The sequence below is a fragment of the Scyliorhinus torazame genome, chromosome 2 (genome assembly GCF_047496885.1).
Source record: "Scyliorhinus torazame isolate Kashiwa2021f chromosome 2, sScyTor2.1, whole genome shotgun sequence".
Taxonomy (NCBI): Eukaryota; Metazoa; Chordata; class Chondrichthyes; order Carcharhiniformes; family Scyliorhinidae; genus Scyliorhinus; species Scyliorhinus torazame.
Genome location: NC_092708.1, coordinates 250,677,264 through 250,697,535, shown reverse-complemented (window position 1 = coordinate 250,697,535; position 20,272 = coordinate 250,677,264). Strand labels below are relative to the sequence as shown.

General features: G+C 48.7%; 1 protein-coding gene across 1 annotated transcript in view; it reads right to left on the bottom strand.

The window, feature by feature from the left end:
- Positions 1-20,272, bottom strand: part of LOC140397237 (pleckstrin homology domain-containing family G member 3-like) — a 322,242-nt gene that overhangs the window by 103,723 nt on the left and 198,247 nt on the right. The window contains exon 4 of the mRNA XM_072486140.1: positions 3,463-3,920. Within this exon, the coding sequence (XP_072342241.1) occupies positions 3,463-3,920 (458 nt within the window). The remainder of the gene's footprint in view (positions 1-3,462; positions 3,921-20,272) is intronic.

The following is a 20,272-nucleotide window of genomic DNA, read 5'->3' as shown; positions in this document are numbered from 1 at the left end:
CCCATCCCTAGATGTCCTTCAGAAGATGGTGGTGAGTTGCCTTTTTGAATCGCTGCAGTCCTTGAGGTGTAGGTATACTCACTGTGCTGTTAGGGATGGAATTCGAGGATTTTGCCCCAGCGACAGTGAAGGAACGGTGATATATTTCCAAGTCAGGGTGGTGAATGACTTGGAGGGTAACGTCCAGGTGGTGACATTGCCAGGTGGTGACATTGCCAGGTATCTGCTGCAGGGCGGCACGGTAGCACATTGGTTAGTACTGCTGCTTCACAGCACCAGGGACCAGAGTTCGATTCCGACTTGGGTCACTGTCTGTGCGGAGTCTGCACGCTCATAGAATCATAGAATTTACAGTGCAGAAGGAGGCCATTCGGCCCATCGAGTCTGCACCGGCCCTTGGAAAGAGCGTCCTACCCAAGCCCATACCTCCACCCTATCCCCGTACCCCAGTAAACCCACCCCACCTTTTTGAACACTAAGGGCGATTTAGCATAGCCAATCCACCTAACCTGCACATTTTTGGACTGTGGGAGGAATCCGGAGCACCTGGAGGAAACCCACGCAGACACGGGGAGAATGTTCAGACTCCGCACAGATGATGACCCAAGCCGGGAATTGAACCTGGGACCATGGAGTGTGAAGCAACTGTGCTAACCACTGTGCTACCATTCTCCCCATGTCTGCGTGGGTTTCCTCCGACAAGTCCCGAAAGACGTGCTGTTAAGTGAATTGGACATTCTGAATTCTCCCTCAATGTACCCGAACAGGCACCGGAGTGTGGCGATTAGGGAATTTTCACAGTAACCTCATTGCAGTGTTAATGTAAGCCTACTTGTGACACTAATAAGGATTATTATTATTGTCCTTCTAGATGATAGTGGCCGTGGGGTTGGAAGGTGTTGTCTAAGGAACCTTGGTGAGTTACTGCAGTGCACCTTATAGATGGTACACATGGCTGCCACTGTTAGTCAGTGGTGGAGAGATTGAATATTTGAGGGAGGAGCAATCAAGCGGGCTGCTTTGTGTTGACCTTCTTGAGTATTGTTGGAGCTGCACTCATCCAGGCAAGTGGAGAGTATTCCATTACACTCCTGACTTGCGCCTTGCAGATGGTGGACAGGCTTTGTGGGGGGGGGGTCAGGAGATGAGTTACCCGCCGCAGAATCCCTAGCCTTTGACCTGCCCTGGTAGCCACAGTATTAATATGGCTAGTCCAGTTCAGTTTCTGATCAATGGTAACCCCCAGGATGTTGATTATGGGGGATTCAGTGATGGTAATGCAATTGAATGTCATGGGGTGATGGTTAGATCCTCTCTTGTAGGAGATGGTCATTGCCTGGCACTTGTGTGGCACGAATGTAACTTGCCACTTGTCAGCCCAAGCCTGGATATTGTCCAGGTCTTGCTGATTTGGACATGGACTGCTTCATTATCTGAGAAGTCACGAATGGTGCTGAACATTGTGCAGTCATCCGCAAACATCCCCACTTCTGACCTTATGATGGAAAGAAGGTCATGGATTCTAAGCAGCTGAAGATGGTTGGACCCAGGACACTTCCCTGAAGAACTCCTGCAATGATGTCCTGGAGCTGAGATGATTGACCTCCAACCACCACAACCATCTTCCTTTGTGCCAGGTATGACTCCAGCCAGTGGAGAGTTTTCCCCCTGATTCCCACTGACTCCAGTTTTGCTCGGGTTCCTTGATGCCACACTCGGTCAATGCTGCCTTGATGTCAAAGGCAGTCACTCTCGGCTCACCTTTGACATTCAGCTCTTTTGTCCATGTTTGAACCAAGGCTGTAATGAGGTCAGGAGCCGAGTGACCCTGACGGAACTGAAACGGAGGGTCCGTGAGTAGGTTATTGCTGAGTAAGTGCCACTTGATAGCACTGTTGATGACTCATTCTATCACTTTGCTGATGCTGGAGAGTATACTGATAGGGCGGTAATTTGCTGGGTTGGATTTGTCCTGTTTCTTGTGTACAGAACACACTTGGGCAATTTTCCACATTGCCGGGTAGATGCCAGTGTTGGAGCTGTACTGGAACAGCTTGGCCAAGGGTGCAGTAAGTTCTGGAGCACAAGTCTTCAGTACTATTGCCGGAATATTGTTAGGGCCCATAGCCGTTGCAGTATCCAGTGCCTTCAGTCGTTTCTTGATATCACATGGAGTAAATCATATTGACTGAAGACTGACATCTGTGATGCTGGGGACCTCTGGAGGTGGGTCGTCTCGGCATTTCTGGCTGAAGATTGTTGTGAATACCTCAGCCTTGTCTTTTGCACAGATGTGCTGGGTTCCTCCGTCATTGAGGATGAGGAGATTTGTGGAGCCTCCTCCTCCAGTGAGTTGTTTAATTATCCATCACTAATCATGGCTTGATGTGGCAGGACTGCAGAGCTTAGATCTAATGCGTTTGTTGTGCAGTCGCTTAGCTCTGTCCATCACTTGCTGTTTGGCACACAAGTAGTCCTGTGTTGTAGCTTCACCAGGTTGACATCTCACTTTTCGGTCAGCCTGATGTTGCTCCTGGCATGCTTTCCTGCAGTCTTCATTGACCAAGAGGAAATCCCGCCTCGGAGAGCAGCAAGGAGCAGTGGTCAGTGCTGGGTCTGCAGCGAAGGCGAGTGGAAGGCACGCAGAAATCATGAAGTAGAATCAATATGGGTGGAGATTAGGAACAGCAAGATTCAGAAAACGCTGACTGAAGTTATACTGTTGTAAAAGGCATTAAACAAAAAAAAAATTAGCACGGAAATTAAAATATTAAAACAATGGAGGAAGAGCTGTCTTATGAAGAGAGTTTGGGAAAACTGAGCCTATATTGTCTAGAATTTTGAAGAAGGAAAGGTGATCTCATTGAAACCTACATAATACTTAAAGGAGTAGACAGGATAGACATAGGTAAGATATTTTCTTTGGCTGGGGAGTCTAGTACAAGGGGGCACAATTTCAAAATAAGGGGGAAGCCACTTAGGATCGAGATTAGGAGAAGTTCCTTCACACAAAGGGTTGTGAATATTTGGAATTCTCGAACCCAAGGGCTGTGGAAGCTCTGAAATGGAGTATGTTTAAAGCAGAGATTGATAAGTTTCTGATTAATAATAATGTAAAGGGTTATGGATATAGTGGGTGTAAAAGGCATTGAAGTGTCCAATCAGCCATGATCACATTGAATAGTGGAGCAGGCTCGATAGGCTAAATGGCCTAATCCTGTTCCAATGTTCCTGTGTCTCTGTCAGTTCATTTAAAGAACTATCCTATTAGTCTCACACCACCATTCCTCCTCAGTAACCCTGAAAATACTTCCTTTCAAGTCGGGCACCAATGCCACCCTCCTGATTCATCTCAGGTTGATATCTCCTGATTTATTTTAATAACATTTCAGCCTCATTGACATTTAGCTCCATAGACCTTGTTTTGTCTATAGAACTGGTACAGGAATGTTAGACACCCACCTCAATGATGCTCCGCAGATCTTGCACATACATCCGCTCGGTTTCAATTATTTCCATGACGACCCTGTCCACGTACGACAGCTTGGGGTTGGGGGCCATGGCCCTGGTTGCTATGGGAGACAAAGGGGCCTGGAGGAAGTTGACATCCAGGCTCATCCGGTCCGGCGTGTTGTTGTTGTTGTTGCGGGCAAGATCAGCCTTCCGCGCGCGCAGAGGTGGAGCCAGCTCCACTTGGACGCATTCCTCCATTGGGGGCCCGGCCTCCAGGAGCTGGCTGCCAAGGGGCGGGGTTCCAAAGGGACCACGGCAATCCTGCAAAGAGCCTGAGGAGCTGGCACTCACCGAGCGCTCATAGTCCGAGCAGTCGGTGTTGACTGACGTAGAGCTGGTGGAGGCGGTGACCGTGGACATCCTGTCATGGCTGCTCAGTGAAGAGGCTGAAGATGTCCTGGGAGATTCTGGGAGGGGAAAGAAGAAATAAGGATATTTTACAGTTGCTAACTCAAATATGCAGACCTGGCATAATATCACAGAAGGAGGCCATTTGACCCATCGTTTATGCTCGCTGTCATGCAGATGCTTTACTAATAAATGCTCTGGGCATGTGTAAGCAGGCCAAAGACTCTGGCATAATTATCCCCAACTACTGGCAGGTACTAAACTCAAACCTATGACCCGAGCACAGCTCAAGGCATTATAACATTCCGGTATTGTAATGGTACATTTTAAAAGGACGTCATTGGCTATAAAGCTCTATGGATCATGCTGTGGTTGTGAAAGGTGCTATGTAAATGCAAGTCTTCCTTTTATTCCCCCAAAGTACTTTAGAGCCAATTAGAGCAGCACGGTAGCATTGTGGATAGCACAATTGCTTCACAGCTCCAGGGTCCCAGGGTCGATTCCGGCTTGGGTCACTGTCTGTGCGAAGTCTGCACATCCTCCCCGTGTGTGCGTGGGTTTCCTCCGGGTGCTCCGGTTTCCTCCCACAGTCCAAAGATGTGCAGGTTAGGTGGATTGGACATGATAAATTGCCCTTCGTGTCCAAAATTGCCCTTAGTGTTGGGTGGGGTTACTGGGTTATGGGGATAGGGTGGAGGTGTTGACCTTGGGTAGGGTGCTCTTTCCAAGAGCTGGTGCAGACTCGATGGGCCGAATGGCCTCCTTTTGCACTGTAAATTCTATGATAATCTATGATGAAGTACTTTTTGAAGTACAGTCAACGATTGCAATGTCCATAACAGTTCATCATAATGCCAATCTGTCGGGCGTTTTCTGGATCTTGTAGACAGCCTTAGTCCCCTAATCAGCTCCTTGAACTCTGAAGTAGCAACGCTGTCATCCGTGGAAGATTGTTCTGCCGTTCAAATCCACTACTGGGCCTGACTTCTGCCTGATTGCCATAGTGGGCCTGAGGCAAAGTTCCTGACAAAGGACCAGGTCACCCACTTGAAATGATTATCCCCTTTGTGCAAAATGTGCGGTTTCCTCTGGGTTGCATGCAGTGCCCCCACCCCCAGCGCCCCGCAACCCCCACCCCAACCCCCTGCCACATTTGGGAAAACCAAGTCCCGCCGGGCCCAGAAATGATGGCCCATAAGTAATTTAGCCAGTGTGACGCCCATGGTGGCATGGGGGATGGCATTACAAGATAAGTAAGTTGGCCAACCTAAGGCATAGTGGTCTGCTGGACTGCTTCTTCATGGATGTTTTGGACACCTGCACCACTCTCTCTGCTAACCCATTTGACATGGGTAATATTTGTCTACTTGGGCTGCCTAGTTGATTGTAAGCTTGTTGTCCCTACATATTCAAACGGAGCAGTCCGTTTTAATGCAGGGATTTTAATAATGGGGGCTGCCCATTTTGAAAACTGTCAGGGTCTGATAATACCCGATTCTTTCAGGCGTTTAAATTCGGCTTCCACTTTTTAGTGCAAGGCAGAAGGAACCGTTCTCGTCCTGAAAAACCTTTGGTGATGAGTCAGGGTTGATGCAAATCTTGGCCTTTACTCCCTTTATTCAACCCAACCCGTTCTGGAATACGTCTTTATATTTGCATAGGACTTCTTGGAAGACGTCTGAGATTTTGAAAATTTCCAACCAGTTCAACTTGATTTGGTGCAACCAAATCAAGGACCCAGCAGCCCACTTGATTGCTCCCACTTCCACAAACATTCAAACCCTCCATCACCGACAAACAGTGGCAGCCGTGTGTACCATCTACTAGATGCCCTGCACCAACTCACCAAGGTTCCAAAGACAGCACCTTCCAAACTCATGACCACTACCATCTAGAAGGACAAGAACAGCAGATACCTGGGAACCCCACCACCTGGAGGTTCCCGTCCAAGTCACTCACCACCCTGACTTGGAAACATATCGGCATTCCTTCACTGTCGCTGGGACAAAATCCTGGAAACCCCTCCCTAACAGCACTGTGGGTGTATGTACACCTCAAGGACTGTAGCGGTTCAAGAAGGCAACTCACCACCACCTTCTGAAGGGCAACTAGTGATGGACAATAACGAGCCGAACTAGCAACGCCCACATCCTGCAAATTATTATTTTTTAAAGCCCGTCCCATGAGATTTTGTCGATTTCCCTCGACAATAATCATAGGTAGGTGGACATCTTCTTGTTGACGATATAATACTGGTGTTGTGGTTGTTCGCAATATTTTTAGATTGCCCCCAAATTGGCCATTGTGCTACTCAAGGTCAAAGACTCAAACCCTCCTCGAAGACATTCAAACGTTTTGTTTGCCCACAGTGTGGCTGACGCCCTGGTATCAACCTCCATCTTTAGTGGTCTTCCATTTACTGTGAGGACTATCTCCATTGGGGCTGATTTTCTCACTCTGACCATGTTTAGTCTGTACACTTCAGGTTCTTCGTCTGAATTCCTCTCCACTTTGTTCAAAGGAGTCATGACTTGTTTTTGAATTGCTGCGTTCTGCCTGGCACGGTAACGGGCCTGGATAGGGCCCTCCCTAGTGCACGGAAAACAAATAAACTCTGCAGCGGCACGATTCCGGAGGGCGGTCCGCCCCCCACATCGATAGCAGTTGTCCTGACTTCTGGGCTGACAGCCCATTTTCTTCTCTGGCTATGGACTACGAATATGTTCCTGGGAATGTGGCAGAATATCCTCTGTGCCTGTCAACCTGGTGCACACCTTGCAGCCATACAGCCCCACAGCTGGTTCACCTCACCCTCTTGTACGCTTTCAAGCTCTGACATGCTCCTCTCGGTGAACTCGGTTGCCTGAGCAATCTCGATTGTCCTGCCTAGGTTAACCTTCGTTTCAGCCTGAAGTTTCTTTTGCACACTTATGTTGTTAGTACCGCAGACTAAACGATCACGCAGCATGTCGTTGAGCGCTGTACTGAACTCACAATACTCAGCCATTTGGCAAAGTCTGGCAACGAAGGTGGAGATCATCTCTCCTGGGTCCCTGACAGATTAACTGAATTAGTGTCGCTGTAATGTGATTGATGATCTGGTTTGAAATGCTCCCTGACCAACTGGTCAAGTGACTTTGTGTCAGGAGCCTCTGGGGATGTCAAATGTCTTATGACGTTGTAGGTCGTTGGCCCACAAATTGTGAATAGGATAATCTTTGTTTAAACCCCCTGCCCACCCCACCCGTTATTTTGTTTGCTGTAAAGAAGTAATGGAGCCGCTCAATATACTGGTGCCAATCTTCGGCCTTGACCATCGAATGGCTCTAACTTCCCAATCTTGGGCATTTTTCACTCACGGTTTTATGATGCCATCGGCGCTTTTCGACTTCTCTGTTTGTTTTGGAGGCTTCTCCCTTCCCCCGCAAATTCTGAAATACAGCGGACTTGCGATCGAACAGTTAACACTCATCGCCAATGTGGTGGCTTGAGGCAATACTAGGGAGACTTTCAGTATAACGGAACAAGGGCAGATCGGTAACAAGTAAAGGTAAACTATACACATGCACAGAGGTCTTCACTCTCTGGCTCCAGTCCACTCTGCCTGGGACCCCGCTCCCTGAGCCCTGGGCTTTTCCCCCATTGGACCGGGTGCACCCACTCCTGTGTGATCGGCCCCAATCCGGTCACGTGGACCGCAAGGGCTCACCCTTAAAGGGAGTGCCAACCTGGATTGTGGGATCAAGTCTCTGGAATGGGGAGGCATGCATGCCACCCACTGCGCAAATGGAGAAAATTGAACAGAAAGAATAAAGAACCTTTAGAAACAGGAGACTTTGTAAACCAGGTTGATTGCCATTAATCAGGGAGGGTGAAAGGTACCAATCACCTTGTCTCTGACTTGGAAACATGCCCTTCATTACAGTGTTTGTAATGATCTCGTTAATGTGTTTTCTGTTGTTCCAGTTAGGAGGATTACTTTGGGATTACTCTGGTTGGGGGGGGGGGGGGGGGGGGGGGGGGGGGGGTGGAATGAGGAGCGAGGCAAAGTTCACTTCTCAAGAATCTGTACAATGAGCCACACAAATAATCGCCACCCAGCTCTTATATTTCAGATCAGAGCCCTACCAGAGGGGCCCTCTCGGTTGGATGTGAAAGACCCCATGCACCACTTCATCGACGAAGACCAGAGGATACTCCAGGGTTCTGGGCCAATAATTAATCCTCAGTCCACATCACCACAAATGGACTTTGCTGTGCACAAAACTAGCTGCTGTGTTTCTGACAATTGTCCTTTTAGACAAGTCAGTGGCGATGAAAAGCACTGTAAAACCCAAGTCGTTTTTTCAAAGTTCCATCAATTCTTAGCCCCTCAAAACTATTCAGTTGATTCATTTTTTTTTTTTTATAAAAAGAGCACCCTACCTAGGCCCACTCCCCCACCTCATCCCCATAACCCCATCTGATCTTGTGACAATGAGGGGCAATCTAGTATGGCAAATCCTCCTAACCTGCTCATCTTTGGACTGTGGGAAGAAATCGGAGCACCTGGAGGAAACCCACCCAGGCATGGGGAGAACATACAAACTCCACACAGTAGTGTGGTAGTATTGTCACTGGACTCATAATCCAGGGACTGAGGGTAATGCTCTGGGGATAATCCTGTGAACCATGCCTGTTGGCCGCCTGAACACTGCGTCATCCTAAAGAAGGGCAACAACATTACACTAAGGTTCACACTGGCACAGTACGGCAGCTCGGTAAAGGACCCTACACATTGCTGGACGGGACCATCAGGGGTAAAGGTGCAGGCAGTAGTGTAGTGGTATTGTCAAAGGACTAACAACACAGAGACTCAGGGTATTGCCCCGGGGGCCCAGGTTCCAATCCCACCAGGGCAGATGGTGAAATTCAAATTCAATAAAATATCTGGAATTAAAAGTCTAATGATGACCATGAAACCATTGTTGATTGTCGTAAAACCCATCTGGTCCACTAATGTCCTTTGGGAAGGAAATCTTCCATCCTCACCTGGTCTGGCCTACATGTGACAGCTCAAAGGCAATTAGGGATGCCTACAAATGCTGGCCCAGCCAGCGACATCCACATTCTATGAATTCACTTTCAATACTCTTTAAAAAGAAATGCTTCCTGACAACTAACCAGGAGGCCTGCCTTGGGTACCTACATTTTCAAAGGGAGAGAAAAGACAAACAACTTCTGCATCTGACAAGGCAGCACAGCGGCACAGTGGTTAGCACTGCTGCCTACGGCGCTGAGGACCCGGGTTCAAATCCCGGCTCTGGGTCACTGTCCGTGTGGAGTTTGCACATTCTCCCTGTGTCTGCGTGGGTTTCACCCCCATAACCCAAAGATGTGCAGGCGAGATGAATTGGCCACGCTAAATTGCCCCTTAACTGGAAAAAGAAAATTGGGTACTCTAAATTTATAAAAAAGAAAAAAAAACTTCTATACCTGACTCTGAAAGAGCTTGACAGGGTGGACACAGAGGTAGTTTCCCCTGGCTGTTGATTGTAAACACGGGGCACAGTCTCAGGGCAAGGGCCAATCATTTAGGGCTGAGATGAGGAGAAATTGCTTCACTCAGAAGGTGGGCCTCTTGGGCATTCTCTACCTGAGAGGGTTGTGAATGCTCCATCATGGAATACATTTAAGGCTGAGATAAACAGAATTTGCATCTTTCAGGGAATCAAGACGATATGGGGAGGGTGGAAAAGTGGAGCTGAAGCCATAAATCAGCCATGATCGCATTGACTGGCAGAACAGGGTCAAAGGGGTGAATGGCCTACGCCAACTCCTATTTTTCATGTTGCATTCTGATTCAAGTGACAAGCAAAAGGGGTTGGATTATAATTGGCTCAGAGCACAGAGTGTGACGTCATCCTTTTGATCGGAGAAAGGCAAGCTGGAATATTTTCTGAATGGCTCGCGATGAGAAGCTCAAGGAGCAAGGGAATTTAGACCACACTGTACCTAAATCACTAAAAGCTGGCACAGAGCTAGAAAATGCTGGCCTTAGTCACAAGAATTTTACGCTGGTCAGATGGGCGCGCAGCCAAAATGGAGACGTGTGAAATCGCGAGGAAGACGTCAGCCCGCATCCCAAAGTCATTGCACATTTGTAGCCATCTGGGATGGCCACTTTCAGCATATAAAATGGACACTCGCAGAGCATACAGGGAAAAAGAGACAATGCAAAGTAACAAGCAGGCACAGAGCCTGAATGTGTATTTAGACGACAGACTGCAGGCAGAACCGAAACTCTTGGCCGATTCGCACATTGATGGCCCATCCTCCGATGAACAAGGACGAGTGCTCAGGTAGCTGATACCGTCCCAGACATTCCGGCGCCAATACCTCAGCAAGAAGAAACAAACAAAGCAAGGCCAATGGCCACTTAGGACACGCCCAGTCATCAAGGCACCCGCCCCTTTATTGGCTCAGGTCGAAGGCGGTGATCGAGAAGCTGCCCAATTGATTGGGACCAAGTTTAAGGCCCGCCTAAAAGCGTGCAAAGCCCCTCTGAGTATAAGAAGGAACCCCGCCCTGTGTTCGCTCTCTTGGAATCGGCTCTCAACTGGAGAGGCCCTTCCACCTGCACCACCAGAAGCAAGTAAGTTCAAGTTCAACGCTCGCTACCAGACGGACGACCATAGCTATACTCCTGTTACCTCTTCGAACCCAACAGCCTCAGATCCGAACAACGGCCACTGTTCCTCTGACCTAAGCGGGTATCCGAAGTTAAGTATAGGTGTTAGTGATAGATATAGTTTAGCCTGTAGTGTTATTGTGCATGAGTAAACCATACTGTGTGTAAATAAAGTATCATTGACTTTGAACTAACTAAGTGGTGTATTTACTCTTTGATCGGTATTCGGTTGAACCTTGTGGCGGTATCGAGAGATACTTGGCGACTCTGAAAGCATATTCGTAATTAAGATTAAGAAAGGCGACCTTATTAACCGCCATATTTACAGCCACAAAAGAGAGCAACATACTCTCGCAATATCTTGGTCAGTGGGCACACACAAGGGTCGGGAGCGCCCCTACCAACAATTGAGCAGGCAGGGGCCAATTGAACACAATTTTACACCACCCGCCTGCTTTTATAGTTGGCAGGCGGCCATCACGCTCTAGCTTCTAGTTTCATCCTCGATCCAGGGCAAAATGAACTGTCTGGGGCCTGTGTACAATTGTGCCGCCTATTCACCCGTGAATTAGTTTTGATGCTGATATTTATTTTTCACGGGTCAGCAGCTCGCTGACACAGTACCGCAGAGGCTGTCCCTAAGAGGGAGCACATTTGAAATGCCAGCTCGCACCTTCCCTGTTCTTGGCACCCGCTCTCCCGGCAGCGCTCATCTTTTCACAGAATGCATTTCATTTGATGGTCGTTAGTTGGTCAGCTAGAGTGAAATTGAACTCTGGGACCGACCGTGACCAGGAACGCATTTCATGTCCTCTTCGACCCCCCCCCCCCTCGACCCCCCCCCTCGACCCCCCCCCCCCCCCCCCCCCCCCACTCGCGAGCACACCCAACAGGTGAAATATTCAGGTCAAGGTCCTGGAATAATAAATGTGGAAGCGACGTTTCAGTTTTCCAAACCTCTGCTGGAGTCCTGCGACTGGCCTTGGGAACTGCCTCTCAGGATCGATTTATTAGCCTGGATAGGCCGGACAGCACAAATGGACCAGAGCGATAGCCTTTGGGGCCGAATTATATGAACAAGTTGCAGTTACAAAGTTTGCATTTCCTGGAGTTTAAATGGCCAAGAGATTATCCAATCAAAATAACCAGATAAGTGGATAACATGGAGATCAGAACAAAGGCACAGAAAAAGTAGAGCTAGCTTACTTACAAAATGAAACTTGGAAGTGCTTTTTCCACAAAGTGGAAACCTGGAATTCTCTCCCTCAAAAGGCTGTGGATGCTGAGGATCAATAGGACTTTCAAAACAGGTAGATTTTAGACGGGTAAAAGCATCGCTCCGCAACACGAACCAGCCGTCCAGCCAACTGATCAGAAAACTTGATATTCTTGGGAGTACCAAGCATGAAGAAGGATCCTCACCGTGCCATCCTTTTGCAGAAATACGGAAATTGGCTCCCCTGAGGTAAAGGCTCTGTGCACTCATGGAATTAGGCAGGTGAAAGCCATTCGGCCCCTTGTGATTGTCTTGGTTCTTTGAAAGAATTAGACAATTAGTTGTGCACTCTGTTCATTGCCCCATCAACCAAACAGGCACCGGAATGTGGCGACTAGGGGCTTTTCATAGTAACTTCATTGGAAGTCTACTTGTGACAATATGCGATTTTCATTTTCACTTCATTTCATTTTCAACCGTGAACGGTTCCTTGACAAGTATATATAGCTGATTTAATTTTAGAAAGTGTCTGCTGGATCTGCTTCCTTCGAAAGAGTCCATTAAAGATTGTAACAATCCGATCTGAAACAAGAATTCTCATCTCCCCAATCTTGCCCACCCCCAACCCAACTCTTTTGTCAGTGATCACTCGCAGGTATATTTTGTGTCTGTTTATCAACCTTCCTGCCAGTGCAAACAGGTGCACGGAAAATCGAAACAGCACTGCCATGGACAGCCCAAAACTCTCTACAGCCAATGAAGCACTTGGGAAGTGTTGTAATGGAGGAAAGGTGGCAGCCAACTTGCACACAGCAAGATCCCAACAAACATCCACGTGACATGTGGCCACATAAATCTGTGTGCAGTCATGTTGACTAAAGGATAAATACAGGTCAGGTCATCAGGGAGAGTTCCCCTGCTGCTCTTCGAATAGCACTGAACCATCTTTTACCTCCTATTAAATAAAATATAAATAACCTGTATTGTCACAAGTAGGCTTACATTAACACTGCAATGAAGTTACTGTGAAAAGCCCCTGGTCGCCACATTCCGGTGCTTGTTCGGGTAAGCTGGTACAAGAATTGAACCCACGCTGCTGGCCTTGTTCTGCATCTCAAACCAGCTGTCTAGCCCACTGAGCTAAACCAGTCCTGCTTAGGAAAACAAAGGTTGTTTCAAGGGATTTATATTTGTATTGATAAACATTAGAAACCAGGGACTCAATCAAACAACCACTCTGCGCCTGAATAGCAGCTTGCCGTGGCGCAATGTGGTCGACAGAAGCCGGGAGACCCCGCTCCCGGGATCTACACGGCTCACAACACTTCACAAGATCCACCATGATCTACTGAGATGTTGTGATGTAAATCCCGCCCATTGTGGGCGAGACCACTTTTTCACAATTCTGCATATTAGAGCGAGACAGCTAGTATCACTTTAATATGCAGGGGCTGTTTAGCACAGGGCTAAATCGCTGGCTTTGAAAGCAGACCAAGGCAGGCCAGCAGCACGGTTCAATTCCCGTAACAGCCTCCCCGAACAGGCGCCGGAATGTGGCGACTAGGGGCTTTTCACAGTAACTTCATTTGAAGCCTACTTGTGATAATAAGCGATTTTCATGTGCAGTTTCCCAAGGCACCAGGATCCATCCCCTTTGCCTTGGAAACGTCAGGCAAGCACCTTTCAGTACTGGTCTCCACAAACGGGAGACCAGATGGCAAGGCACTCGTGGGGGTCTCGCGAGGGATCGACGGCCCTAGGTGCATGCCCTTTGGGAAGGGTTGTATCCTGACACTGCTGATGCTACCTGGGCACCCTAGCAGTGCCAAGAGGCACAGGTGGCACTGCCAGGGTACCAGCTTGGCACTGCTGAGGTGCCACGCTGGCATTTTTCACATGGTGCCAATCTTGCCCGGGGTGCCCTATGGGGGTAATGGGGGCAGGAGGGCCCAGGGACCCCCCTCAGTCAGTTGGGGCTTGTATGGGGGGGGGGGGGGGGGCGTCGGATCGGAAGCTCCAGAGATCGGGACGGCATGTAAAAATGGCATCCTCATCTCTCGCTACACTGAGGAGTTCCAGCGAGCGAAGCTCCTCAGTGCAGAAAACGGGGCTCTGTGCGTTCTCGGGCGCACATTCCCCACTATCTAACCTGTGTGCTGTTTGATAATGTTGTATTTCTCGGCGATGTGTCTTTTCAACCAGGGTTCCATTCTGGGATCTTCTCATCCAGTTGTAACATTAACTGGGATCGAAACACTGCAGCTAAGAGGGCAGATAGGGCCACAAATTGTCGCTTCATTCAAAAGGTTTGGGCCATGAATTCACGCTTCATCATTGTCAATGGAGACTGTGCTGTTTAACTAAGGCGCAGAAGTTTGAAGATAGGAATTGCAAGATGAGAGAAGTCCAAGGTCCATTAAGTTCAATATCCGGGAAGGCACATGATACAGCAGTGACTAATTATGGTGATTAATCTCGATCAATTAGCCCCCCAACAGACACATGATTGAGGTGAGGAAACCCCAGCTTTTTTGTTGCAGCTTTGGTTGCACTTCAGCACCACGCTCCTGATCTACAGGCACCCGGTGCGGAGAGGGGCAGGTAGGGAGGAGGGCCTGCTCCTGGGTCTGGCTAAGCTTGCCATCAACAGGTCCAGGCAGTGGCCGATCGAGGAGGTTGTCCGACCCGACTGTCTGCCCCTCTTTCGCGGTTACGTTGACGGCGGGGGGGTCCCTGGAGAGGGAGCATGCAGGGGCCACAGGCTCGAGACCTTCCATGCGCTATAATTAGATTTTAGTTTGATGTCTTTAAGTTTCATTTGGGATTTTTTTTTTTTTGTTTAAAGCATTTTCCCTTTAAGGGCCTGTCCCTTTAATTTGTCCCTCAGTTAATTTAATTTTGTTTACTTAGCTATTTGCGTGGAACAAAATAGTTGGGAACCATTGGAGCAGAGGCATCTGTTCCTCTAAAGCCTGCTACAATTACCTAATGTTACTCAGGTCCTGTACCCCAAACCGGACTCTGGGATTCCACTTTAAAAACAAGTGTTTACAAGAATACTACTCTTTGTTAAACTCAAGCAAGTGAAAGACCGAGGCTTGCCAACTCAGCTATGACGTATTCCTGGAAGTTTCATCACACTACCACTTACCTTTAACCACTTGTACATCTCAAATGACTCATGAAATAATTCTTACAAGAGGAAATAAACAAGGCTGTGCGCCAACTGAGGCGAGCAAGGGGTGCAGTTTAAGAGCATGGAGAGAAGGCGGGGCATGTTAGCGGGTCAGCTTCGGAGGGAGGCGGCGGCAAGGGAAATTGTTCAGGTGCGGGACAGGGCAGGGAAGTTGGTGTTTGCTCCGGATCTGATTAACAAGGTCTTTGAGGAATTCTATGAGAGGTTGTCCAGGTCAGAGCCTCCAGGGGGAGACCGAGAAATGCAATAATTTTTAGATGGGCTGGAGTACCCAAGGTTAGGGGAGGGGGACAGGGCTACATTAGAAGGAGCAGGGCAGCACGGTGGCGCAGTGGTTAGCATTACTGCCTCACGACGCCGAGGTCCCAGGTTCGATCCTGGCTCTGGATCACTGTCCGTGTGGAGTTTGCACATTCTCCCCGTGTTTGCGTGGGTTTCGCCCCCACAACCCAAAAGATGTGCAGGCTAGGTGGATTGGTGACGCTAAATTGCCCCTTAATTGGAAAAAATGAATTGGGTACTCTAAATTTAAAAAAAAAACATTAGGACGATAGTGGAGCAGGAGATAAAAGATGCGATTGGGGGGATGCAGTCGGGGAAGGTGGCAGGGCCGGATGGGTTTCCGGTGGAATATTATTAAAAATTCAAGGATAAGCTGGCACCCCTGATGGTGGGGATGTTTGAGGAGGCAATAGGGAAGGGGGTGTTACCACAAACCTTGGGGTAGGCATCAATTTCCCGGTTGTTTAAAAAAGATAAGGATCCGGCGGAGTGTGGGTCGTATAGGCCCGGATCACTTTTAAACGTGGACGCAAAGATATTGGCGAAGGTGCTGGCGGGTAGGCTGGAGAAGTGCCTCCCGAAGGTGATAGATGAAGATCAGATGGGGTTTGAGAGAGGGAGGCAGCTCTTTTCAAACATTAGAAGGGTATTGAACGTGGTTACAGCATCGGCGGAGGGGAAGGAAACAGAGGTGGTTGTGGCATTGGATGCCATGAAGGCGTTTGACCGGGTAAAATGGGGGTACTTGATGGTAGTTCTGGAGCGGTTTGGGATTGGACCCAGATTTGTGAACTGGGTAAAGCTACTATATAAGGAGCCGAGGGTGAGTGTCCGCACAAACAACATCAGCTCGAGATACTTTTCTCTCCACCGTGGGACTAGGCAGCGATGTCCGATGTCCCCCCTGCTGTTTGCACTCGCGATTGAGCCGTTGGCCATCACGTTAGGAAGTTCGGGGTTATGGAAAGGGATAGTGTGGGGGGGGGATAGAGCATAGGGTGTCCTTATATGCCGATGACTTGTTGTTATACATGTTGGAACCAAGTGTGGCAATCGGGGGAATATTGGAGCTGCTTCGGGTGTTTGGGTCTTTCTCGGGGTACAAATTAAATCTCGACAAGAGTGAATATTTTGTGGTGTTTCGGCCGGGGGTGGAGGCTGCCATTCCGTAGGGCAGGGACTCACTTTAGGTATCTGGGGGTGCAGGTTGCTTGGGAGTGGGGGGGGGATCCGCAGGTACAACATTTCTAGTTTGGTGGGGAGAGTGAAAGCTGATCTGGCAAGGTGGGATGGTCTCCCTCTGTCACAGGCGGGTTGGGTACAGGCGGTTAAAATGAATGTGTTGCTGCGATTTCTGTTTATTTTCCAATACCTGCCGATTTTCCTGCCAAAGACATTTTTTAGAAAGATTGAACAAATGATTACCTCGTTCATATGGGGAGGGAAGGTGGCCAGAGTTAGAAAGGTGCTACTACAGAGAGGAAGGCAGGCAGGGGGGGTTGGGTCTCCCAAACCTGATGTATTATTACTGGGCGGAGAATGTGGAGAAGGTGCGGAGCTGGGTCAAAGGGGTTGATTCTCAGAGGGTCAGAATGGAGGAGAGTTTGTGCAGGGGGTCGGGATTGAAGGCACTTGCAACAGCGCCGCTCCCGATAGCCCCGGGGAAGTACTCAGGGAGTCCGGTAATAATAGCTTCATTGAGAATTTGGAGGCAGTTTCGCCAACCCCTGGGGGCAGGGTCAAGGGAAATGCCGATTCGGGGGAACCACAGATAGAGCAAGGGAAGTGGGACGGAAATTTTCGGAAATGGGAGGAGAAGGGGATTAAGATAATAAAAGATTTGTTTCTTGGGGACGGTTTGCAGGACTGAAGGAGCTGGGAGCGAAGTATGGGCTGCAGCAGGGGGAAATGTTTAGATATATGCAGATTCGAGATTTTGCCAGGAAGGAGATACAGTGGAGCCAGCCTCCACATTGCTGGAGGAGGTGCTGATGACAGGGGGACTGGAGAAAGGAGTAATATCGGTGGTTTATGGGGAGGGATCAAAGCAAAGTGGGAGCAAGAATTGAGAGAGGGTATGGAGGAGGGCTTCTAGTGTGAGGTGCTCCGAAGAAGGAACGTCTCCACCTCGTGTGAGAGGTTGGGGCTGATACAGCTGAAGGCGGCGTATAGAGTACACCTTACAAGGGCGAGGATGAGTCGGCTCTTTGAGGGGGTAGAAGATGTGCGTGAACATTGCGGGGCGGGGGGGGGGGGGGCCCGCAAATCACGTTTATACGTTTTGGTACTGTCCAAAGCTGGAGGATTACTGGAAGAAAGTTTTTAGGGTAATCTCTAAAGTGGTGCACGTGAAACAGGACCCGGGCCCTCGGGAGGCCATATTCGGGGTGCGGACCAGCCGGGTTGGAAACGGGTGCGGAGGCAGATGTTGTAGCCTTCGCCTCGTTGATCGCCCGAAGGCGGATCCTGTTGGGATTGAGAGCAACCTCTCCACCCTGTGCCCTGGCATGGCGGGGGACCTGCTGGAATTCTTGACTCTTGAGAAGGTTAAGTTTGAACTGAGGGGAAGGATGGAGGGTTCTCCAATTCATGGGCGTTATTCATTATGCACTTTCAAGAATTGGATAACATGGGATATTAGTGGGGCAGGGGGGGCTGGTGTTGGGAGGGTTGGGGGTGGGTGACTGTATTTGTTAATGGTAACTATGGGTGATTCCTGATTCCTTTGTTTTATTTGTTTATGTTAACATGCGGGCCGCTGTTTGGGGGTTTGGTGGGAGGATGGGATTGTTGTTGTTGATATGGAGATTGAGATTGCATTCGTTACTGATTATTGTTTATTGTTGGTGGGTGCAAATTTGGGAGAAAATGTGAAAAAGGAGGAGACTAAAAATATTTCTTTTAAAAAAAGAAAATAAAGAAATACAAGCTTTTTCTCCTGGATTTTACTCCCAGTTGTGTCCAGGAGTTCAATGTTTTATTCCTGACATTCCTGGAGGTTTGGCAAACAAGTGACCTCTTTCCGTGCCATAAAATTTGATTCTAGGAGACTAACCTGGACCGAGGGGTCAGCAGCAAATCCGTGCTGCTTATGTCTGAGGGACGGGAGCGATCAATATATGCAAGGTGGGGGCAGCAGTGGTTGTCACTGCTGCCTCATTGGGCCGAGGTCCCAGGTTCGATCCCGGCTCTGGGTCACTGTCCGTGTGGGGTTTGCACATTCTCCCCGTGTTTGAGTGGGTTTCACCCCCAAAACCCAAAGATGTACAGGGCAGGTGGACTGGCCACGCTAAATTGCCCCTTAATTGGAAAAAATTAATTGGGTACTCTAAATTTTAAAATATATGTAAAGTGGGGGCATTAAATCGGGAGGAGATTTAAACTCGAGAATTGTGTGAATAAACATCGGGAGGAACAAAGAAACAGTTACCATGCTAGATCTTGACAAAAATAATGACTTGCCTCCTAATAGCATCTTTAATGTAGTAAAACGTCACAAAGGTTTTCACTCAAGTTCTACCATAAAGTATTTGACACCAAGCCACATATAAACTAGGAGCAGGAGTAGGCAATTCAATCCCTCCAGTACCCCCCTCCATTCACTACGATCAGGATTTCGTCTCGGCTTCAACTCCACTTTCTTGCCCGTTCTCCATAACCCTTCAACTCATTCTTTTTTTTTCAATAAATTTAGAGTGCCCAATTCATTTTTCCCAATTAAGGGGCAATTTAGCGTGGCCAATCCACCTGCCCCGCACATCTTTGGGTTGTGGGGGCGAAACCCACGCAAACACGGGGAGAATGTGCAAAGTCCACACGGAGAGTGACCCAGAGCCGGGATCGAACATGGTTCCTCAGTGCCGTGAGGCAGCAATGCTAACCACTGTGCCGGTCCCTTCAACCCATTACTAATTATAAATCTGCCTATCTCCTCATAAATGTACATCCCGGCATCCACCACACTCTGAGGTAGTGAATTCCACAGGTTCACGCCCCTTTTAAAGAAGTAATTTCTCCTCATCTCCGTTTCAAATCTGTTGCCCCTTATCCTAAAAACGATGACCTCTCATTCTAGAATGCCCCACCAGAGGAAGCATCTGCTCTATGTCGACTTTGTCAATACCTTTTATCTTATATCCTCAGTTAGAACTCCTCTCATTCTTCTAAACTCAAGAGAGTAGAGGCCTAAATGCTCAATCTCGCTTCATAAGACAAGTCCCTCATCCCTGGAATCAATCCAGTGAACCTTCGTTGAACTGCCTCCAATGCAACTACATCCCTCCACAAAAGGGGACCAAAACAGTACACAGTACTCCAGGTGCGAGAGGAACATCCATGCGATAAGGAGATATGTTAGGTGGTGATCAAAAATTTGGGCAAGGAGGTAGTGTGAAAGAACATCTTAAAGGAGTAGAGAGAGGCAAAGCAGTTCAGGGAGGTAAATCCAGGGCTGAGGGACAAGGCATCTGAAGGCCTGGATACCAGTGATGGAGCAATGCAAATCGGGGACAAGCAGGAGGCCAGGGTTGGAGAAGCACAGATATCTCGCAGGGATGCGGGGCTGGAGGTTACAGAGTTAGAGGCTGGCAGAGCCATGGGGATATTCGTACGCAAGGGTGAGAATTTTAAAATGGCGGGTCCGGCAGTCTGAATCCCATTGTAGGTCATACTGGCAGCAGAGTGGTTGCATGCATGCGTGACCTCAGACTGTACCAGTGGCTCTTTGACTCAGTGAAGCTTCGTGTTCCAGTCCGATCCCGTCCAGGGCCAACGCCTACAATTTACAAGTGAGCAGGAACATTGGTTGACTTCCACTCCCTAGCTCAGGGGCATGGAGGCTCGCTGCAAGAATTCAACTGCCGCTCCAAATTCAGATAAACCGACTCGGTGGAAAAGATGGGCTTGAGCCTTGGATCACCTGGTCAACATACCTCTAACCACCAAGCTGTCAGAAATGCTCACCACCCTACGTCAAGCACCAACATCGGGCAAAGCTAAGGAGTATCGTCGGGCATATGAAGTGAAATTTAACCGAAGGCTCCTTTCA